The sequence below is a fragment of the Ascidiella aspersa genome, chromosome 8, assembly GCF_963924565.1.
Source record: "Ascidiella aspersa chromosome 8, kaAscAspe10.2, whole genome shotgun sequence".
NCBI classification, from domain to species: Eukaryota; Metazoa; Chordata; class Ascidiacea; order Phlebobranchia; family Ascidiidae; genus Ascidiella; species Ascidiella aspersa.
In genome coordinates this window covers 10,328,871-10,353,249 of record NC_139454.1, presented here as the reverse complement: position 1 = coordinate 10,353,249, position 24,379 = coordinate 10,328,871, and the positions used below count along the sequence as shown (strand labels likewise).

General features: G+C 39.0%; 2 protein-coding genes across 3 annotated transcripts in view; both read left to right on the top strand.

Moving 5' to 3' along the window:
- Nucleotides 1–19,962, top strand: part of LOC146136036 (uncharacterized) — a 33,919-nt gene extending 13,957 nt beyond the window's left edge. Inside the window, exons 1-11 of one of the 2 annotated variants that reach the window (XM_083395073.1) lie at nt 53–113; nt 8,956–9,029; nt 9,652–9,786; nt 11,234–11,380; nt 11,522–11,600; nt 12,124–12,238; nt 12,917–13,134; nt 14,179–14,338; nt 15,138–15,262; nt 16,942–17,804; nt 18,425–19,962. In XM_083395073.1, coding sequence (XP_083251199.1) covers nt 8,977–9,029; nt 9,652–9,786; nt 11,234–11,380; nt 11,522–11,600; nt 12,124–12,238; nt 12,917–13,134; nt 14,179–14,338; nt 15,138–15,262; nt 16,942–17,804; nt 18,425–18,530 — 2,001 coding nt within the window. In that variant the 5' untranslated portion in view covers nt 53–113; nt 8,956–8,976 and the 3' untranslated portion in view covers nt 18,531–19,962. Of the gene's footprint in view, nt 1–52; nt 114–8,955; nt 9,030–9,651; nt 9,787–11,233; nt 11,381–11,521; nt 11,601–12,123; nt 12,239–12,916; nt 13,135–14,178; nt 14,339–15,137; nt 15,263–16,941; nt 17,805–18,424 lie in introns of those variants that run through there. The other variant, XM_083395072.1, reaches the window with a different exon arrangement.
- Nucleotides 19,963–20,809: 847 nt separating this feature from the next.
- On the top strand, nt 20,810–24,159 carry LOC146136035 (hydroxylysine kinase-like). Its single transcript, XM_083396135.1, has 6 exons — nt 20,810–21,023; nt 21,790–21,900; nt 22,079–22,221; nt 22,504–22,684; nt 23,306–23,419; nt 23,816–24,159. The coding sequence occupies exons 1-6, from the start codon at nt 20,810–20,812 to the stop codon at nt 24,157–24,159; spliced, it is 1,107 nt and encodes a 368-aa protein (XP_083252261.1).
- The last annotated feature ends 220 nt before the right edge of the window (nt 24,160–24,379 follow it).

The window sequence follows — 24,379 nt, the reverse complement described above, 5'->3', positions numbered from 1 at the left end:
ATTGTAACTGCTTTATATTTTCTTTGCTTTACTTTCTTACTTAAAAGGCTAACGTAAACTGTGCCAGATCGCTTTAGGAAGAGCTTTCAGCAAAATTTTCACTCCCCAAACAGGTACGTTTGTTGTTAATCTGTGTCTGTCCATTATACACCAGTAATTATTCATTTTTACCCTTTGTCTGTGGTATGAGCAAATTAATCAAAATTTTGTGCGATAACCAGTAATAAATTTAAAAAGAAATCAGTATTTTTTGGTTTAATCCATGTACGGCATATCAGATTCAGCACGCCATTACGTAATGAGTTATCGGTATTCACTTTGTCGCACGCCTGGTGGTTGTTCGTGATGCTAGTTGCTGCGTTGTTTTGTTGTTATACAAAGTATCGCGCAATCAGTGTTGCAAAAGTTTGGGATGAAACATCCATCGGACGAACGTTCTTTCTAAATTGATAACAGCCCTATGAAAACCTATTGTTTTATCATTTTTTATAGCTAGCTGGGCCAAAGATAAACAAAAAACAAACTTTGGTCATTTACAGAATTATAATTTTAAATTTTATTGAAACAAAAGCAAGGCATTTGAATTGCAACGCTGTTGGATTCTGTTCTTTTTAATGTTGATACACTTTTTTTGTTTAATGCCATATTTAAATATACGCCTCACTCTGCAAGTGCATGAGAAGCAAATTTGTGCTGGTTTTCGAGCTGTGCTTTACCCCTAGCAATAACACTAATAAAAACCATTGTCATTGTTTAGTCCGATGTATTTCGCTGCCCCACCAACGTGCTTACCTTACAAAAAGTCGTAATGGAATTATTCAACTTCGTGTTTGGAAAAAGCGTCCGACATAGTTCACTTCGTTGGATTCTGTTTTTTTTTAATGTTGATACACTTTTTTATGGTTTAATGCCATATCTCTTAGTCCGGTGCTCTTAGTAATTCGCTGTCCCACAAACATACTTACCTTAGAAAAAGTCTGCCACTGTCTATAATGCCCCCTTGATTCGGTTATATTTTGATACGGCACTGTTATTTTTAAATTTTTCATTTAACTTCCTAAAACACAAATTTCCACTCTTTCCAATGACGCCAAATCCCTGTGCACGTGATAGCAGCGAAATCAGGTCGGTGCTCAATTAGACCGGCCCATTAATATTGCATGAACCCGTCGTCTGCGGTCGCACCGAGCATTATGGGAGGCGTGTCTGGCTTTTTCCACGTCACCGCTGCCATTGGCGTCCTTGAAGGTCGAATGCAATTATCGAAAGAATGTTTTTTGTGCCTTTTCAATTCGAAATAGTGCCAATTGTAATTGCAATGACTTAAGTCAATGACTTGACTTAAGTGTAATTAAGTCACTGTTTTGAAATGACTTGACTTGACTGAAGTATTTTGGGCAAAATGACTTGACTTGGCTGAAGTCTTTTGGACAAATGACTTGACTTAACTTAAGTCGTTTGGACAGATGACTTGACTTGACTTAAGTCTATTGCACAAATGGCTTGGGTTAAAATGAAGTGAAGTTATTTTAAAAATCACTTGTGACTTGCGTCATATCAAAATGCCGGTTTTGCGACACTGTAAAATGCAGAAGCAGCTCAGTTTGACGTGAAATTTTCCAACGCGAAAGTTGTGGACAACTGTGATATAACAACTAGCCGTTATAGGGAAGGATTCGTGTGCAATCAACGGATTGTTTTTGCAAGGGTTTGACGAATCTACAATGACCAATATGAAGAGCTGGCGGTGATTGGTATGTGGAGTCGGCATTCAAAGGATGCTTGAAATATGACTATTCCAAAAATCCCGTTGGTTAAGCTTAGAAAAACTGAACTCTCATATGTACACAGTTATTGAAAGTATATATGCGTTTTCCTCATGAAAACAACCGACTGAGGTTATCGTTTGGTTAGCTGCTAAGTGCTCTTTTTCTTGATGTGCAGGTGTGCCGGCGAGTTTTTGTTTAATTGGCAACGCACTCCAAATCGCCATTGTCACATTCTTCGGCGGCGCGTTCAAAAGGTGGTTGTGTTGGTCAAGGGACCCTTTCATTTTCATCTGAATTCAGTTCACCTATCGATACCGCCATTAGTACAATAACCACATGCCGTTTTGGCCACGCGACTTTAGCAATAAAGTACACTTAAGAATGAGCAGTTCAAAGGAGCGAAGCTTTTTCAATGGACAGAGTTCCTCGTTTACGTATCCAAAGTCAGTTGAGAAATATTTCGATTCTAGTTCAAAGGGTTTTTTTCGGTATCGAGAACAATCGCAAAGCCTTGAATCATCGATGTATTAGCTGAAGTGCAGCTGCTATTTTAGCTCGGTTTAAACAAAACCCGGCAAGGAAAACGCGCTCAGCACAAGGCAGAAAACTCAGATTGATACTTTCTCGAAATCGGAGACGGGCGACCAACACGCGACACCTCCGGTTGCTAAGCCGACCGCACAACACTGCTTTATGATGACGCCTTTGTTTCACTGTGTACGTTACGTTCCACCAGCGAGCAGTATCCTTTGCCTTATCACCGGCGTTTCTATACTAGCGCTGCCGTCACCTGTAGGCCTCTCCATTCGTCGGACCACAATCGATGTTTTTACGAGAAACTTGACGGATTGCCTTACAAGCTGGCCCCTCGTTTTGTCTCATTGAAACACTCCGCGATCGCGCAACACAGCGCCGCATTGTGCCCACTGTTTTGGTGTCCATATGCCACGCCCAAGTCTATCAGCACACGCTCGCATTTCCCCTGCGTTGCTATGACCGCCACACGTTCGACGTATCGACCGGCGTTTTGACGGTCGTGAGTTTTGCTTCTGTATGGTATGTTTTGGTTAACATGTTTCGGCCGCTGCACAGTTTGGTCCCGATTTCGGTGTCGATGCTTATACTGACGTATTTGTGCAAAAATCCGTAAAAGTCCTAACGTTCATGACGGAATACAATTATTCAATGGTGAAAGCGGGAAAGAAGTATGTTAAACCAAAAGGCATATGTGCTGTTCAATAGGCTAAACGCATTATCGTTTACAGCGTTACTGGGGTGGAGATGAGGGACATATGCGTGCAAACGTTTCGGACACAATCTTTTCATTTGGTATAGTTGTTCAGTATGGCGAAAGTTCTATGACAGCCCTATAAGAAGTTATTGGGAAGCCATTACTTGTATTCAACCCCTCTGCGGTGATTTGCATTGTAGCCTCCTTTTATCTTGGTGATGGGGCAGCTGGTTATGGTCCATATCCTGGATGTGTCCGCAAATTGGGAAGTTTGGTTGATTTCGGTTTATCCTTTCATCGTGTTTTCAGTCCACGAATAGATCATGGAAAGTGAAGGCAAAAAAGGCGAGTAGATCGACATCATTAGGTAGATCGACATCATCAATCCTTTTGGCTTTACAATTTATTATCAAGTTGCATTACAGATCCGTGCATAGTGTACCCAAATCCTGAAAGCCTGTCTAAATACCCTTCTCAATTAGCCCATTCCACCCCCCGCACACAAGCACACATACACAGACGCGTCACAAATCCATCGAATTTAATCGGTTCGAGTTTTGCCCGAATTGCTCCGAAACGCCATGCAATCAATGTCATGAATATGGAAGAAGGTCAAATGGCATCGATCCGTCCATTGATAGAGTGCTTTCCCGGCCTTTGGCATGCCAGCTCATCGATTCTTCGCTTTATACAAGGTTATTATGAGAGACTTGTTCATACTTGACCATTTGGAAAACGGATCGGCGTTTTTTCGCCGGTTTCCTGCTTCCAAACTATGGTCATAAGACTAAACGTAGAGTAGATTAATAAAATGACGAGCTATGAGTCAACTTCGCCAATTTACCAGAGAAAATTTGACGTTTTTTAAGTTTATCTAGCGATATGAGTTTTCAACGTGTTGCATTACTTCTTTATGTTTACAGAACTTTGCTTTCCATCACTTATTGTTCATACAACTTCCATTTAGCGACCATCTTGGATTCTTGGTCAACTGTTCTGAACTACACTTAGACTTAAGAAACGCTGGTACCGGTAGATCTCGTAATCCAACAATAGCCAATACATTTTATTAACATTTACCCTAGAAATGTCAGCTGGTATCTGGTCCCGAAACGTCGCCTTGTAACTTGGTTTACACCGGAAGACAGATTTAAAACGATTATTTCTTATATTGAGAATGCAATACGTTGTATATTTTCTATTCGCATCTAAAATTTAATGTTTGGGAACGGCGAACTATACCAATTTCAGGTCCCAACAACTGAGGTATACTTGTCAGTTATTTCGTTAAACAGATTATTAGATTACGGTTTTCTTTAACACCTGCTCATCGTCGGAATGCAAAAAAAACGCTGCCAAGCTGTCAGCCTTTGCAAAATTCATTTATATGCGAAAACAGCTTTGGATTATAACAAAGTATACAGCACGCGGCCAAAAAACGTCGAAATATTAATCGTTTGTTTGACTTCGCGCGTTGTTTACTTTTAAATTTTTTATAAGAGGAAGCTTTCTGCATTTCCCGGTACACGTATCAGAGCTCCAAACCTCATAACTAAATCATTTTGTGGATGTGGCGGTTCCGAGAGTGCTTTGCACGGCAAGCATTATACATTCACGCCGTCTAATATTCTTTAATATATGCAGATATATGTTTCTGTAACCACTCGTTCAAATATAGTTAACAACGTAAGTAAGGATATAGTCCCATTTTTGAAAGGCGTTTGTTGAAGAAAACCGTTTGATACTCTTAGCCTGGTTGCCGCACTTTTATTGTATTTTTCATCAAAGTCGTCAAATTTTATTGCAATTATAAAACAATCCAAACACGTATGTCGTTTTAAATACATGCTGTACTTAAAACTAGGGCACAATTTGTAATCCGCCAAAAGAAAACCGGTTTTTGGTGGTCACTAAACGCGTCTGTATACAGTATTTCTTTGTTGGAAAACTAAAAGGCAAGTAAAATTTGCATTTCCGACAATCCGTACAATTCGGACTCCTTTCCCCGCAAAGCCAGGTGCTTTAAGGTTTGTTGGGTCTCTCTGTTACACGGCAAAGCTCAATTTTTTTTTATTGGTAAGAAAGGAACAGAAAATACAACGCAAGAGATCGATGTTCCAACAGAAAGTAAAATAAAGGGCAAATGTTTTAACTGACATCGCGCTAAACAACTTGCATGACTAAAGTTGCGATATCGGAGAATGAACACATAACTGTGGATTACTGGTATGTATATAGACGGGCAACATTTCAAGCATACGATAGTCATACACTTAGATTGGCGAGTATACAGGCGAGTACACAGTCGATATAGGTTTGTCAAATTCGCCTTAGGCTTAAACAGCACGCTCCAGGCCTACAGCTGCTTCGTCGGGAATTATCCGTTTTTAAGGAACGGGCCTGAAGCGCTCTCGAAGCACGCGGTTGTCGGAGTGTTTGCCTTCGGTCGACGTCTGAGTGGCTCCGAGTCGAATATAGCCAGTCAATCATGCTGCAGCGCCCTTTATTTTTGCTCGCCGTAAAACACATCTAAAAACGAGCAATGTTGTCGATATTTGTATTGAGTACAGTTTCGCGCCCATCGTCGGTAATAATCAGACTTGCCGATAACACAAAAATGCTGCTTTTTCTTTTGTCCGACATTCATTTTTTTAAGGTGAATGATGTCACCATGTGAGCATTTATCTGAGCTTGAAATTTTCTTTTAAATCCGGGTAGAGTTTTTAATCAACGCTTATCCGATTTGCCTTGTCGGACAGGGTTTAGTTAGGAAATTCGAAAATACGCATTTCGGTAAATATTAGGATTTCTTCGGTGAACTATAAAAGATTCTTTTTCGGTGATAATTTCGTCGCAAAACCGTTTTCCGTTAAATCTGCGAAAAAAATATTCGTTGAAATCTGCGGAAAAAATATTCGTTGTATAAGCGTTGAAACGTGGAACGTGATTAGACTGACAATTCTCGGATGCAGTCTGAAATTTAAAAGACGTTAAGCGGCCCACAGATTCCGTTTCGCTTTATATGTGACAAAACCACTTCCTTTCGCATCAGTCTGTTGCATTTTACGCGTGAAATGCATTTCAGGCCTGAAATGCAGGCATCAAGCTCACTCCTTCGTGCTTAATCCGGAGGTCGCTTTCCGTACTTTCGACAAAATATACACCTGGTGTGTATTGCTGCATTTTCTTAAGTTAGCCAAGTAGTAATAACCAAAAACGGCTCTTCTGGTAATTGTAATTGTTAACCAACGTTTCGGCAACGTCACCCTGATGAAGGCGAGTTGAATAGGTTGCCAAAATGTAGGATTTACATAGCTTTATCCTATTGCCCATATTAATGAAGCACAACATTCTCCCTATTGCCTTTGAAAGCATTCATACCAAACGCGCAATCCTGCTTCACAGCGCCACCCAGTGTCGCGAATGGTCGATGCCTTTTTAAGAAAAGTCAGCCACGAGCGAAAAGGCCAATTACTTGAGCTTTTCCACCAGCGAGCCTAATGATAAACAATCGCGTGCCACCTCGAATTTCTCGAAACGCGACTTCTGTCGAAGAATGCTCCCCGCGTGCCCATTGTCGGCCAAGAGGGAATTACGCAAACAAACACGATGCAACGTGGTTCTTGTGTGGCGGGCAATTACGCCTGGTTGTTACGCGCCCGTTCGATTGCCACTCGAGCGGGCCCCTTCGCGGGCCTATCTGATCTCTTGTCGCTCTTAACTGGGACTAGCGTGGATGTGAAACAATGCTCCCCCGCTGGTGATTAACCGTCGGTCGTTGCTTATTTTCACACCTGTTGAGAATCGGGCGATGTCGGCGTAACACCACAGTGAAGGCAATTATGCAGGCATACCCTTTGGACAGATGGTGTTCTACTATCGAATGATATGGTACTGTGGATCCCCTTTAATGTGAAGTTTCTTGTACTAACATAGTGTTTCTCAGCCTTTTATGGCTATCGGCACCCCTCAGAAATAATGAATAGATTACGGCACCCCTGCAAGATTTTTCCGTAGGTAATTCACAAGAATGTCACAATAAACGGAACTGGAACAAACACATCAACTCTACACAGCGTAGAAAGTTATAATTGGATTTATTCCACTCCAATTTTTATAAAAAAAAATTGTAATATATTCTTAAAATATTGTCAAATATCTCTCAGCACCTTTGAGCAGTAGAAATGGCACACCAGGGTTCCGCGGCACCCCTGGAACCACTGTACTAACAGAATGCAGCAAGCCTATGGTTGTTTCTCGAATTGCTTCTCTCTGAGCCTGTGTAGCTCAGTTGTTAGAGCTACGGTCCCGGTATGACCGGAGATTTCGACACCTCACTGCAGGCTAGTTGTTTTTCTAGTCTGGCTTGAAACGTTCATGGACCGATTCAATGAGTCTGCGATGGATTTTCGGTGAACGGTGTTCTACATTAATATATTTTTGTGTAAATTAAAACGCTTTTTGCTTCGAACGGTACCGAGTCCTGCAGGGCAGGCTCAGCTGGTGGACTTGGTCCGCGCAGAGCGCCGAATGAAATTAAGTAAGCGTTCGTCCCGAAAGCGTCCCGCAGTGTCACATCCTGAGTGCGAGTGAACTCAACGGCAAAAGTGGCCGTTCGTTTTCGCCACTTGTGATATGTTTAATCCGGGCGTTGCTGTCCTTCCTGTCAAGCCGCCCATTCTCCCGAGTGTGATCAATCTGTCTATGGCTGCTGTTGTGTTCGCTGTCTTCTTGTTTTTTAAGCTGCAACTGTTGCGTCTTGCCGACAGCGAGTTTGAATTCTAGACGTAAGATTTTAGAGAGTACCAAGAAAAGAACGCAGTGCCGTTTGATATTTTTAGCTGTTTTGTTTAATGCAGTGTATAACAGGTCAATTCATGGCAAATCCTAAAGAAGCTAAACAATAATTTAATAAAGAGTTTATTAGTTCGACAGAATATACTATATTATACCGCGCCCTTTAAGTTAGGTCGCCGTAATTTTGTCTATTTTTTACACACTTTTTTAACGATTCTTGCCTAAAATCCGTTACACAGCACGAATGGGCGTTTCAGGCGTACAGTTGAATAGATTTAATAGAACGCGGGTAATGTTTAATATTGTAAACGTTACAAATCAGAAGATATCGATTAAAATATCTGTTGACACTGTTTCTTAAAAAAGTTCTTACGTCAGTTTGCTAACTCAGAGCGATCGACATATGTTATTTTTCGGTTACAATCGAATATACGCAGACAAGCGTTCAACAATTTTACCGAGCGTAGCTTATAAATCTATGCGTGCTGATTACGTCACGCACCTGTCTCTGACATCACGGCCGTGCCTTCGGTCACGATATGACGTCATGCAGTGGAAACGGTAAGGCGTGGCAGCCAGACGGCCACCTGCTTGCCAAACGACGGATCCTAACGCAAAGGTTGCAGCTATGCAATAAAGTACGTTGTCTATTTGAATCGGCCAGATTGCTTTCTCTCTTTCTGCTTTTCAATCCCACCCTTTACGTTTTGTTTGGTTTATGAACGTTCTACCGACTTTTGGCTTACGTTATGGTTTTTAAGTAAAGCATTTTAAATGGAAGGATCCTTACTATAGCAAGTTGGTTTTTTTTTGTGAAATGACATCTTTAACTCTTCAAAATACCTTGTGTTGAAATTGCCTTTTCTACATAACATATGTTTTCTACATACGGTGTTGTTACTTACTTTACTTATAGGAACAGACTATGCCACTATAGGCGTAATATATATTCCCTTTAAAAAATGTCTGATCCTGATTTTACTCTGGTTTTTAAACTTTGAGTTTTATTGTTTTCTATATAACATACGTTTTCTACCTAACATACTCTATCTTGTCTCAGGCGGAGAAATAGATAGTTATAAGCTTATTCAAATTTATCACTGTTTTAATTTTAATCACTTGAGAGAATAATATTCGTCATTTTTTCTACGTTTTCAGATTAGACCCCGTCAGAACAGGATGAACGTGTCCGCAAGGTGGCGCAAATACATCAAAGATCCATGTCAGATTTAGTAAGTGCAATGTTTGCATTGATATGTTAAACCAATGTTTCATAAGCAATTGTTGTTTTGGGATTGGTTTCCGTCGAAACACTAAAACAAAAACTGCAATATGGAAAATGTCATCTTTAAGTGAAAACAAAAATTAGTATAAATCCTGATAACACCCATTGACTGATAATGCTTAAGATCAATAACATCACGCATTTTAGTTTAAACCAGTGGTCGACAAACTTCTTTTGTCGCGGCCCAAAATGCTCTTTCAAGAGCTATTAAAGGCCCACTGCGTGAAACAAATGACGTCACAAAATTCCGTCATAGATTTATAAGTCATATGGCGCAATATGCCATAGTATTCATAGCGTCTTTGGGCTTGAACGATTTAATAAATTTTTGATTTTTGGATGGTGCATAGCACGGTGGCCCTATGATGTAACAATCAGCAAAAGTAAAAAAAATCTTAGCCGCACATTTTTAAAACACAGTAAAACATTAAAAAATAGCCCGCGACTCACTAAAAATTGTTAGGCCCACATTTGTGCCGCGGCCAACAGTTTGTCGACCACGGATTTAAACTCTAGTTAAGCTTCGCGTTTACTTATTTTTCTTACTCATACTCTTTCCCGCCGTCTAGCGTGTACGCGAACGGTGATTTGAACGCGCCGGCTGCAAGGCTTCTGCTTATTCCGAGGGCTATGAAAAGCTGGGACCTCGTGCTCAGTGAAGTCACGGAGAAACTAAGCCTACGGACCGGACAGGCAGTGCGCAAGTAAGTGCATCCAATTTGCTTCTGGGGCTATTTTTTAATATTTCAGTTTTGTCATGTATAGTTGTGGGCCGCGTGATAGTAGTACATTCACTGTACTGTATTTCAAATCAGAAACCGGCTTATGCAAAACATTGACCGCCGTCGGGCTTCATTATCAGGAGAAAAAGTAATGGAATTTTTAAGGAGCCTTCCAAATCGTCAAGCTTCGTCCAATGCCACGATTAACGTATTGGTAAACCATCGACCGAAGCATATTTTAAAATCCTAGTTTAGTGTGATGTTGACAGGCAGTACGCAAGTGAGTGCATACAAATTTTCTCCTGAAATCGAGGGGACAATAAAACGAAGTTATCAAGGCAGTGAGTCGTGCAACATGTGCGTCGACTAGTTTTAGGGGGACAATGAAGGCCGAATAAAAATCTTGATGTATAACGTGAAAATGTATGAATTTTTTCAAACAAAATTACACAATCCAAAAATGCTTTGCCGTATTTTTCTTAAATGTATTTATACTCCATATCAGTTTCACATTTGTTGGATTAAAAAGGGCGGGTTTAAGTCTTCCTGTTCAATGACGTAAATTTATGACGTCATCTCAAAAAAGTTCATGCCAACCCTGGTCCACGCAAAACAAACAAATAGTTTAAGGGGCCTGCGTTAAACAAAGAAACCCTGTCTTAAATGAACTGAACGGTATATTTGCATTTTTGTTAACTGCAAGTTCAAGTTTGGTTAGAAGTTAAAAACCATAACTTGGGTTTACTCACAATAGATTTTCTCTCAATGTCTTTCGGTTATGTGTGTTAGGCCCAAACCTAATTAAATACCAACAATTTAAAATGCATTTATCCCGACTCGTCGAAAAAAGTAAACACGTCTAAACAATTCAATGTTATATTATAAGTGTATACATAAATAACTTGGAAGTTTAGACAAATATATTGTGTAAAAGGTATCTAAGCCCTGCCTTTTTACTTATGTTAACCCAAAACCCTGATAAACGGATACTGATCAAAGTTATTCTTATCCCACTGTGCGTAATAGGTGAACCCGTGTTGCGTCAAACATACGCCTTGTCGGTCAGCTTAGCAGAGGTGAATAGGCCTAATATTTGCGGCTACGAGAATCAAATGTAGGTATTGATGTATAACGTGAAAATGTATGAATTTATTTAAACCCCTGTCTTACATGAACTGAACGGAAGAAGAAAGATTGCTAAACTTGTTTTTCCGTCAGGTTAGGATTAGCACACTTGTCCACTGCAAAATAAATGGTAACATTTACTTTTAGAATGGCAATATTAAACAAAAAAATCAGTGATACTATTCAGTCATTTGACTAACCTGGCAGTAAACAGGTTTTCACAATGCCCATTATTGGCCTTTGGTTTCGTCATCAATGCCGCATTGTTGTGGTGTCATCCAATGATAAATTGCCTAATGCGCAGGCTTTACAACATGGAATACCGTCTGATGCTTGACCCAACGGAACTAGAAAACGGACGTTACTACATTGCCGTGGGTACCGAAAGGCTAAAGAAGTTCCCTTACGGAGAGATCGGTGCTGCTTCGCACCAAAACTCGCCCAGGAAAACGTGAGTTGTTATAACTTATAAACATTGCAATGCGTCCTAGATTTTTTGTTTTGTAAACCCAAAAAAATTTATATGGGCTTTGTTTTCTATTGATTGATTTTTCAATGTTTAAATTTACTATAATTCTACTCTATTTTAAAGCGCCCTACCTCCCCTTAAAAGAACGTACAGACCAAAGCCACCGAACAAGGAAGAAAATCAACAAACCTATACAAAGATGGTGAGTGAAACGCATTGACGCTTCTCGTAATCCGTATGTTATTTAAAATATGCTGTGATAATATTGACTATAGTTAAACAAAGTTATGCTTTAGTTTGACTTTACCTTTACTTTCTGCAACGTGTTTTTAAGTGTTCATTTTTCTAAAATGTATATATTTGGGACACTTTTTAAACCTGCCATTAATCGGAAGGGATGTCAGTTTCGATGTTGCAGTTTATATTTGATCATATGCTTTAACTAAAAAGAACCTAACGTTTGAAAAGTAAATACCCTAACATCCCAAACAATTAGAAAGTTGCTTAAAAAATTACCGCGAGTACTGCATTTTTTCAACAGTTTGAACTATGTTGCGATAATTATAACAAAAGTGGTTGATGCCGCAACCGACATCTACAATGCTTCTTAAAAGAGTCGATTAGGTCCAAAATAGATGGGCGAAATGGTCTGGCTTGCAGCAATTTTAAGTTTATCTAAATCTAAACCGCAATTATATTTGTCTCAACTCTTATTTTTTTTCTAGTACGCGCAACGAAAGCAAGTCAAAGAACAAGAAGAAACAACGGTGATGGGCGCAAGTGCTGTGACTGGCTACAGACCGCTACGCACTAAGAAGTACAAACCCCAGAGACCATCAGGTGAGCATACGGCCTGCCAAAATTACTGCAAACAACCCGGAAAACTTTTAAACTGCTTTCGAGTTTAAAATAGCAAACTTTATCCGCTTCTGAGTATACCGTAAAGAGCTGACCTTATTTAAACGAATTATTTCCTTAAACAAAAGGAAAGAAATCGTTCACATACTAAGACGGCGTTGTTTAACAATAGAGATAGACCAAGGGTTCTTAAACTGAACTCCATAAACTCTTTGGGGCCCCGTGAACTAGTTTTAGGGGGATCATGAAGGCCTAATTGAAGTGTTAGTGTATATTTAAGGAGTAATCAATTTTTGAAGATAAGAGTTTAATAAAAAAGATAAAACGTTTTAGCATTGATTGGGCTCCTTTTAACTTACAGATTTTTTGGACCTAAATAAGCAGATTCTGAAATTTACTTGTATTTTGACGTTAATGTATGACGACATCTTTGAATATTCCTCGCCAACCGTGGTCCACGCGAAGCAAAAAAATAAATTAGGGCCCGCGGTGATAAAAGTTTAAGAATCCCTGAGATAGACCGATAAATAATATCAGCCGATATTTCGCTAAATACCGTTATATTGGTATCGTTAAATTTTGGCCGACAATTTACTACGAAAATATAACTTGCTTTTCGGAACCCATCGTTTACATTCGTCTTCGTGCGATTCGACTTAGGTGCTCCACCCACTCACGAAGGCGAGTCTGTGTTCCATGCTAAGCCGGTGAAAGTCAAGAGGTCTGGGGTTCGAGCCGCAGCTCCGACCGCCACGGCTTCTGACTCCCACCCGCCCACTGGGGACAGCGACAGCGTGTTCCACGCCAACAGCCGGGCAGTGAAGGCGGAAGAGGTGGATGAAGATGAGGACACAAAAGTTGATCTTCCCATTGACCAGGTAAGAAAGAAGCTCGGCGCACTCCGTCGTTAACGTATTTGTCGGAAGATACGTCAGCCTTGCTAGGATGTAATTAAGTAAATGCCGAATCCGATCGACCCCTTTGCTGCGTTATAGTTTTAAACCGATGATTTTATTGTAATTATGCACCTTGCTTGTGCACCTATTGTTGGTGGTATTAACTGTTTTTTTTTAAATAGCGGAATTATGTATAATAATTATAATGAATTACTGTAATGTAGTTATGTATAAAGTAATAAGCAAGTGGTCAACTGGTCAAACTCGCCGCCAAGGCTTGGGCAATTGATTTTTCAAATCTACCCTAACAAAGGAGCGACAATATGAACTAATTGAGTTGCTGACTTTAGTTTTCTGCCCCCTCATTTAATTTGCTTTATAAATCCGTAGGCCTTACTTTTAAGCAATTTTCACACAGCAAAAAAAAATTATCGATAAATGCATTTGCGATGAACCAACAATTTAAGTCAAAGTTAAATCATTATGCATAAAGTTAAAACAATTTCAAAAAACAGTTTTTAGCATTTCTGTTTTCGCATATACACCTAAAACATAATTTTAATGATGGAAATAAAACAAAAAGTACCCATTTAAACGGTCACATACTCTTTGGTTGCTGGTGACTGGAGTGAGAAGCAAATAGGGACCGTTATGATTTTCGCAATATATCAAAATATTGGGTACACTATTTGCGTCTCTGTAATGAAGCTTGATAATAAATTGCATGGCATTGTTATCAGTGTGAGCTTCTATGGTTGGAGCATTATTTAGCACCTGCAGGTCTTGAACAGGTACACTATTTATAAGCGTTCCACCTTTTATAAGTGATGCATGAATTACTTCTCAGTCACATTAACTGAAGATGCTACAAGTTCGTATGTACGTCTTAAGCGAGATGATGTCGATATAATCGGCCTTTACGACATTACAATTTAATACTAAAATCTATTTAACAAAATCGTTGTTGTATTTCAAATATCTCTTGGGCTAAGTTTCGGTAATAACTCTGTCTGATGACGTCATCAGGTGCCCGCTGACGTGGTCGATGACGAAGAGGTTCATGAGGTCATAGAGGGAAGCGGGGAAATACCGGAGGACGTGAATTTCAACGGAAAAAACGCCGAAGAGCAAATCGAGGAGGACATCCGGACTGACTCCCCTTCGTCGAGAGATGAACACACAGCAGGTGATTGGTTGTGACGTCATAATATGTGTGCTGTTGCGCGGTCTGACCAATGGTAGATATGATTTTTGTGATTCGCGAAACTTGAAACGCGTTTATCCGGGTTCAACGTAAACCAGTGATTCCCACAATGTGTGACTCGAGAGATTGTCAAGTGTGCAGCAACTTTTTGTAATTTTGGAAAATAAGTTATCTGTATTACCAATAGGCATACGTGCAAGCAATTTAGACTTGGATACGCACTATCCATTACAAATTAATGATATTGAGACATTTACATATAGTTTGTCGTGTGTTAAGGGCGATTGTAAAATTTATCTATTGTTGTTCTGTTAAAAGTGTGCCGCGTAAATATTTAGGACTTTTTAGTGTGCCGCAAGTAACCTGCACTGGAGTATTTGTTTTTAATTTGCTATTCTATGTATTTAAGCTTTGTAAGTAAAAAACGGTCGCACATTGGTGCTTTATGTTAATTACGAAGAACAAAATCTTTCTGAAGTATTGTTTTTCACAGCACAGTGTTTTAAAAATTAATTAAATATGCTTCCACGTTTATTTTGAAATATTGACTTACGTAATTTCATTTTTTAATTTTTTTACCAATTTTCCTCCCATTCACTAACAACGACCGATTGAACCACCAAATGTACAAACAACTAAAACCCCCCCGAAAACTAAACAGCACTTGAGGTCTATATTGTTCGCGAGACCCCGCCGTTGTTTACCACCGTACCAGTCGCGAGCCCTAACACCACCACGACTAATTCAACAACTAACGAAACTAACCCAAGCCCCTCCGTAGACCCCGACGCGCCCCACCCGGCCGCCGCCACCCCGGTTCTGGTTCCGCGGACCCCGCAGGACCGCGACCCCTCTCCGGAACCGACAAGGAACGAAGACACCCCCGAGAAACCAGAAACCCCTAAGGTAAAGAGTTAAGCCGTTGTCGTCACAGTTGGGTTGATTGCTCGTATTTTACAATTGAATTTCTGATTGAGAATGTCATTAAGACACCAGTAAACGATTTGAGTTTAGCTTGTCTGCCTTAAATTCGCTTTCTCTGTTGCATGGCCTATGCTACACTTATACGAACGGACACAGATTTACCCAGCCCTATGTAGTTGCCACTGTAGGTTAGCACAATCAGAGGAGAGTGTCAGTATTTAAAATTAAGCCTAAATCTAAAAAAGTTGTTGAACAGTATGTATCTTATTCAAAACAGTAGTGAAAGTATAGTATTGTCCAAATATATCTACCTTTCAAGAGGCTAAATATAGCAAACCGGTAGCATTTTGTGCATCACTCAAGAAAGGGTTTTGAGCCAATAGACTATATAGTTTTGTACTGCGTATCACTACAAACGCCCAGCGTACTGTTATGTTATTTTAGGCTCAGCCGCGCTCAGCAAGAAAGACAGACAGAATTGAGATAAGCAGCAAAAGATCAGTGAACAGATACAGAAAGCCGAGAAAAGCTTTACCGAAGACATAGACTAAAGTTTCTAGAGACGATTGTTTTTTTGCGCATTTTTAAGAAAATTGTAACTTGTTTGTTACCTGTTTTGTCGTTGTTTTGTTGGTACGGAATTTTATAACAGAATCAGAGTTTGGGCTATTTTGAGTGCAAGTTGACAGAAATCAACTCTCAATTTGAAAGCGAACGTTAGGATCTTAATATTTCAGTGTAACTTTTTCCTCGGTAAGCCGATAGGAGTTTGCTAACAGTGCCAAAATCACAATAAAAGTTGAAGTGCTCTGGAGAAAATTAACTGACAAAAAATGCCCAAACGAGGAAGTCTGAAAGAAAACTTATAGACAGATCGAAATTTCATATAGGCTAAAAATCTCCCAGATAATGTAATTGATCTATATATGTTTTGTGGTGTTCCTAACTGTTAGTGAACAACTACTTTCTAAGAGGCAAGCCAGTAAAATACAAACAACAAGCCGAATTTAAGTCGAGATATAATTGTTGAAAATTTTCTTGCTTTGAATTTTATAGACTTTTTCTTTTTTTTCTATACTATGTAAGTAGCCTATCTATAGGCTGCGACGACGAAAAAACGCGACCTGACGTGTAGACCTAATTTAAGGCCAAATCGTAACGTCGTCTATATTTTGCCCATAAAATGTTTTCTTAACACAATCTGCAATGCATTTTGCCAGCCTACTTATTTTTCGGCAATTTATCGTACTCAACACTTTGAAGATTGCAAGTTTTTCAGCATTATTAACGTCCTATATAGGCACAACAACGCAAAAGCTTCACAATTAAGTTAAAAAAAGTAATCTAAAGCATAGCTTTTTATACAAATTGCGTGCTTTCTTCCAAAGCCAACAGGCAACATATTTTATTCAAACAGACGTTACCTCTAGGAATAAAAGGTTCCGTAACACATTTAATAGTATGCAATCGATGACATTTACTGAAATTGCAAAAAACAGGTCTAGTAGTGAGCACAGCATAATTTGATAAATTTATATACAAATCATTTTATCTATGTTAATATGATATACAAAAGAATATTTAAAAATAAGATAATGATATCTTATAATAAGAAAACGTAGATGCTGTAAAAAGTACCTTTACTCGTGTTTGTGTAACAGCAACCTGAAGAGCAGGAGGTCCCGCATCCTACACACGAAGAAACAGCAATCATCGTGACATCACTTAACGATAATGATGATGATGATAATGATGGCGTCAAAGAAACTAGGAAGACCCCGGAGAGCGACCAAGAGTCAGATCCTGGAAGTCCAGCAGGACTCGACACCCGTCGATCATCCAACGGCGACAAAGAGGAAGAACAAGAGTTAGTGACGGAAGATCACACAGAGGAAAGTCTTGACGCGGCGGAAAAGCAAGATCCCGTCAAGGATGCAGACGACGACCAATTGTCGAATAGAAACCGCGAGGAGGAAGAAGATAAACCAGTCGAAGATATTGTCGTGGTAGAGCAGAACAATCCAGACGAAAAAGTCCAAGAAAAGAACGAAGAGAAAGTTGAAGTCGACCAAGAAGAAAAAGTACAAGAGGAGCAAAATCCCTCTGAGGTGGGTGCCGTATCACAATCGGAGGATGATCTCGCCTCTTCGTCTCCGCAACCTTCTCTCAATAAGGACCCCCAGGAAAAACAAGGTGATGATGCGGAAACGCAAGAAGAAGTAAAAGAAGATGATGACAATCGACCTCCATCTTCCGCCGACGAAAACGCAAAGGAAAATCTGGAGGAGATTGACGCAAAACCGCAAGTTGAGGAACAAGCGACAAATGCTTCTGAAGAGAGCAACGTCCTCACCCCGTCTTCTCCTCTTCCTGATGATGAAGACGGATCAAGGTCGGATGCTGATGGGGAAGACCTAAAGCGTCCGGAAGATGGAACCGACCAAGATGCTGAGAAAGACCATACGCAGCATTCGAAAACGGACGCTGAGGACTCTGAGAGATCAAAGCCCGCCGAAGAGGCAAGGTTCGTTATGACCAGGTATCTGTGAAACTTAAGTTGTTGGTAAAATTCGTTTCTTGCGAAACTGGAATTAAAGACAAATTATATCAAAATATAGGAGGAAGAACATATTAGAATAATAACAGTTTCCTTGATAGTATAATGGACAAATAACAAAATTGATTGTTACACATATAAAATAGTTACTTACAGCAATTGTTACGAAACGTTAATTTATCAATTTTTTTAAATCCCGAACGATACATTTTAGTATTTCGACAATTTTTTAAAAATATATATTTGTATGTTTAAACAAAAAAAAGAAAAAAAATTGGTAAATTTTCATCTTAAAGTTATACCTGTTTCAATAATTTGTGACTAATTATGAACAAATTGTCAAACCTTTCGGATTTTTTATTCTGCTGCTTTTAACTGACTTGGCGGGCAACGATAGGGACCAAAAACAGCATTTAATAAATATATTAACGATATGTACATTAATAGCTGCTGAAGTAGTGGGGGATTGCGGCAGACTGTGCTCGCGGGCCACATTATCATGTAAGACCGAAAACTGTCTGCGAGCAGCTCAAAATCCTTGCCCGCCCCTGCCTTAACCATTTTTGATAATATTTTATGAATGACAGGCCGGATTCCAATGCACTCACGGTCGAAGGGGATCCCCCGATTACCGCGACACCGAACAGTAGCATTCCAAACGGGACCGCCAACGGAATCCAAGAGATCCATTAAAAAAGTGGATTCTGTCAAAGGCGGCAAACTTGAATGGCGGACCCACAAACAAACGCACACACAAACTCTCGTCGCTGAAGCTAGATGCGGTTTTCCTGTTCAAACAAACTTCGCACCTTTACCGCCGTTATACATTGAACAGATTCAATAAGAAATGCACGTTTAAAGAGCCGTGTAAATCAACTTGTGTACAAATCTACACCAAAACATTACTGTTTTTGCCGTTTACTATGTGGCAATTCAACTTTAACACTTAAATCCATATTAACATAGAAAAAAACTAATTTTTGTCAAAACAACCAGCAAGTATTTTGTTTTTATTTGGATTGCAGTTCAAGTGTTTTCGTGGCCGTACTTCCAGCTTCGTGTTGTCCGATATGCGTCGTAAGTTGTCGTTTTCTCGTCGGAGTGCGTCGTACTGAGATCGCCGCCTGTCGCTTAATTTCTACGGAAAAACGTACGCTCGCGACGCAATCAAACTTGTCGTTCCTTCGCTCGTTGTTATTGTTGTTGATGTTGTTGTTGTTATTGTTGTTGTTGTGTGAGTTGCAGCGCTTGTAATTTATTTTCAGGGTTCGCGATTTTACCCGCTCGTGCGTATTCGTGCAAATCTGGTCGCAACTACCGGGCGTCGCCTCGTATCAATATCCCGTCCTTTTTTTCTAACGCGTTTCACTAAAACGGCCTCAAAACGAATCAAACGAAGAAGCACAAATCGACTTTACGTCTTCTCAAGATTCTAATGTCATACTTTTCTTTTACTGTGTTAATTGGCCCAAGGTTCAAGCCTCTACCGCCGTCCTTCAAAGTTCCTTGTTTTATGATGTTGAAAGTCCTATTTTAAGAATCGCAGGGCCGTTTCACGGTCGCTCACATTCTCCTGCTGTAGAAAGTTTTCGTCGTTTCCGCGGGGTGGCTAAATTTTGAATTAAATCGAATCAAGCTGTCTTGAAATTTATTTTGTACCCATTCGGTAATTGTTGTTTTTGCTATTTTTTTGTTAATATGTGGTATTTTGCGTCAATGATCACTGTAATCAACGTACTGCATAGTAGACTGTTAAGTCTTTAATTTTAGAAAAAAGGGTATAATCACATTTAAATTTATTGTAATCGCAAACAAACATTTTGTATTGTTACCTCTAGACCGAAAGGTCCATGATGAATCGGAAATCAAAAAGCTTGGTGGTATTGATTCAATGTAAGCCATAGCGTATAAGTGTAACCTGTCGGCACATGAGTCGTTAAAATCCTTTTTGAAATACTATAGTTATTTGTTGTTTGTATACCTTATCATTGTTATTACGCGTCAAATAAAATCTTTATTTTAACTATTCGTTGTAATCACGACAACACCGTGATCAGAAAAATGTGTTAAGCCTAACTTTACTTGCTCAGGCTCGCTGGTTAAATTGCGTCCAGTAGACTCCAATTATATTTATTTTTTTTCTTGTTTTCGCGAATATTCTTAATTTGCTACCGGGCATCTCTTTTTACACAATTTACGTTAAATGTTGTTCTTATTTCAGTCCTGGGGCTAGAGTTTTTAAACCATGACAAAATTGTGAAAGGAAATCGCTTTGTCGTCGAGTTTTCCGGTGAAACCAACTGCACTAACAGCCGAGCATTTACTGTGGCTTATATTCTATTGCAGTTAAGCTGTGACTATATTATATACTTTATTTAGCCCTTGTAGATCAGTAAAGTTTTACCAAAAGTGTGTAAGGTTACGCTGCGTGCATGTGAATTCGGTCCACTCATTTCTGTTTAAACCTTAATCGATATTAATGTTTAAATATGAGGGGCCCTATATTACACTTGTTATTGTAATATTGTGTTGGCCGTTCAACGATAGTCATGTCTATATTGGAACTAAAATCATGTCTTGGAACGTGGAACGGTGTCCGATACAACATTTTTTGGATACTTTGAAAGTAGTCGGGCAATGAGGCAGGGTACAGGATTAGATCCAGAAACGGAGAAGTCAGTGTGTTATATGATCCTTCCACAAACTATACTTTTAGGCAACTTTACCGCTTGTGATATAAAAATTTTGTATTAAATCAATTTATTTTAATACAAAAAAGGCTAAAATGCAGTTTCTTAAGAATACGTGTTTTATGACCTAATTTGTGAATCGTTTCAAAATGTTCACACCGCTACCAAATACAAATATACTTTTTCCTTTCCGATTTAGTACATACACACCAACTTGAATTATTTTTAAGCAGCTTGTGCCAACTTTTCTCATGCACGTGGTTTAGTATACAAAATCCAATCATGTACGAGATGACAAAACCAATCTTTAGCAAAAGTGACGCCAAGGCCTTGCTACAGGATATTTATGATTTAGAGGTGGCTTCAGTTACACAGTTGATCGGCTGGGATGACCTAAACTTCAGGATTAAAACCTTTTGCCACAATCAAGATGCATCCAAATCTACAAAAGAGTTAACCTTAAAAATCGTTAACTCTTACGAATCACAAGAGTCAAGTAACAGACACTTTCTTCTATTTTATTGTGACCAAAAATGTCTCTAAATTTAATTTCCCCTTAACAGTATTAACTTTTCCAACCCTTAAAATTTATCGTAGTTTATCATATTAAATGCTTTAAAAATGTTTTTCAGGCAATGTATCCTACTCCTTAATCTTTGATCTCTTTACTCTAACTTCCTGTTTTCCATTAAGCTAGGTTTAAATCGGTTATATCAGTGGTTCCCGCGATTTCTTTGAAGATTTTGATAACTTGCGCGGCCCCGCAATTATAGTGTATGATACATAGACCAGAGTCACATTTCAAAATTAGCTAAATTCAAAAAACCCTTTCCAAATTGGCAAAATCCAAATTGGGAAAAAATCTAGACGTGTTGTATCAAAATTTGGCTAAAATATCCGGATTACACAACATGCTAAAGTTACGGTTTGAGCTTCCATTATTAGACAATCTAACACTGAACTTCGCTTTATTCATAAATTGAAAAGAGTAATGGTGATGTCGACCCCCCCCCCATACACCCCCTTGCGCCCCCCTTGGTGGTCGCGACCCCAAGCTTGGGAACCACTGAGTTATACGATACTTGCCTGTTTTATTGGTCATGTCGATCGTTGCTTGCATGCGATTCCTGAAGTATAAAAATATTGTCCACACTAACTTTGATCAGCCTGTCAAAAATGCAACTCGTGTATCAAATCAACCCAAATGGTTTGATGATTATTGTATTCATATTTCATGTTCTTAGTTACTATATTTTATGCAGACCGATACACGGGCATTTGTCAAATACTAGATGCGCTTCAGGAAAATGAATATAAAGTGCCGCAACCAGTGATGACAAAGTCGGGAAGTTTCGTTTGTCTTCGCGATTTGGGTAGGTAACTTTGGTTCAATTTTTTGTGTTTACTGACTGTAGAGTTACTATGGTTTAATCTGAAACTGATAGAGTTTAAATATCGGAAGTTTAATAACTCACGCCATCTAATGTATAAAAATATTTTGTCATTTAAAGTTAAGGATTTTTAGCAACTATAATTATACAAATCTCAAAGGTGGTGATTCGCCCAATGTGGTTATGCTATTAACTTATCTTCCTGGGACAACATTGGGTCATGTCAAACCAAATGAAGAGGATTTTCTCAAGTTGGTCGAGTCAACTGGCACCATGGTAGCGGAAATGAACAAATTTATGTTGGTGGGTGCTTGAATGGTTCATATAAGATTTTGCCTGTATAATTTAGACTTATACTAGAGTATACTACAATTCGATGTCATGCACTTTTAAACTTGTTATCGTCAATAGGCCATTGACTATAAGGTTAGTAAAGAGGGGTCGAATTAATTTACGCAGCCTTTTTCAACTTTAATGTTTTATACTAAAAAAAACAAACAAAAAAACAGAAGTACAAACATGAACCAACATTTGATGTTTGTCACAAGCATGGTCATTTAATGGTAAATTTCGACTTATATCTAGGAATTGCCATACGCGCAATGGGAAACCACCTCCAGCAAATGGATGTTGGAAAACGTCACGTCCAATCACTTATCTGAGCGACTGGACATAATCAAAGACGTTGGAATTAAAGAAACCTGTTTCGCAGCTGTTGCCCGTTTTGAGCGAGAAGTTCGACCCCTATTTCAACAGCTGCGGCGAGGTGTGGAATATGTGCCTCGCTGTCGTGTTTTACAGTTACTCGAAGCAGGCGCAGGTCCAGGATTTCGCTGTAGAGGACATGATTTTTTCCTAGAGATGACGTCAGAAAGGGTTGTCAAAACGTGACGTCAATAAGTTACATTTAAACGTTGGTTCATAAAAAAGTGTCCTTAAGAACACCAGGGACAGTTCGCTTTTGAGGCAAAATTTTGGTATGCAACAAACATGTTATTAATTCGCACAAAGCAAAAAACGCACTTATATCGTATATATGTTGCCCAAACTTTTATTTTTAAGGGGTACGTTGAGACCAACGACGTTTTTGGGCTACGACGATTTTATCGTAATGTGCTAGCTATAGGCAAGGAAAAAGAGTCCTTTTTCGCCTTTGATTTCGCCTCTGACTTGCGGTAAAAAAACTGAGTTGTATTGGCCGTAGTTTTATTTTAAACATTGTAAAGTCTATAATAACCCTGAAAGTTGCCAACAAATCAACCATTTAGGACTAATTTTCACAACCCTTGTAGGCCTATATAAAATATTGATTAATTTTTTTTTTTTGGTTAATGAATACCGGTACATGATATTAAAATAAAAAAAAACAATTGTGTTTTTGCGCTAGGTCTTATTCATGGCGACGTCAACCCTGGAAACATCATCGTCACAGACTCATATGATAGACCAATATCGGTTTTATGTAGCTCTAGTAAACAACAGTGTGAATATAAAATAAACGGTAAGGAATCGATGTATATTACGACCGAGTTTTAAAGTAATAAGTTAACACTTTTTTAACATTAGGCCTACATACAATAACAAAACTCAAAAAAATACCTTTAACCAGGAAAAATATTCCGTCGTCTTTAAAACCTTGACAAGGCTACCGGATATATAAGAGACTGATTTATGCTATATGTATATATTATATTCCATACAGATCTGCCACGTTTACAGGATGCTACAAATTTAAATAATATTTTTTTGATTTACATTAAATTAAATTCACATATATGTTACAAACTACTTGACGACTTGGGATCGTTAAACAGTAGTAAGTCAAACAAAGGGCATACACGTTGTAACGTTTTAAGTAGACATTGACATGTTCTAACATTGCTAAAACCACGTACAGGTCTTATCGACTTCGGTGAATTGAAAGAAAGCAAAATCATCTTTGAGGTGGCGACGATGGTGGCCTATTTTTTCTGCCAATCTGAGGTGCATGGCTACGGATTAAAAACGACCCTGCACAGCGTCTTAAAAGGCTATCAATCCCAGCTGGAGCTAACAGAAGTCGAAATGGGATGCCTCTACATGTCGGTACTTGCCCGACTCGTGTGTCACGTTTGCTCTTTAGCAGTTCTACAGACTGACACATTTCGGAAAGACGTTCGCAATTTTGATTTTGCCAGTTCGCAAATTGTCGTTGCTGTGTTGACCAAACTATGGAACGCCAAACAGTTTAATGATCTTTAGATGACTTTCAAATATATGGTGTTTTTAATTTAGCACATGGTATTTCTTCTGTGTAGTTAATTTAACAGTTTAGAATCTCTTTTGTTTTTGTTGGCTAAATACGTAAATATGATTCTTCATTTACTTCAATCTTTTGCAGAACGTCACTTTGTATGCATTAGTTTTGTTAAATTAAATACTTAAAACCAAATGCTAGTTTTACGAAAATAGAAGTTCGACA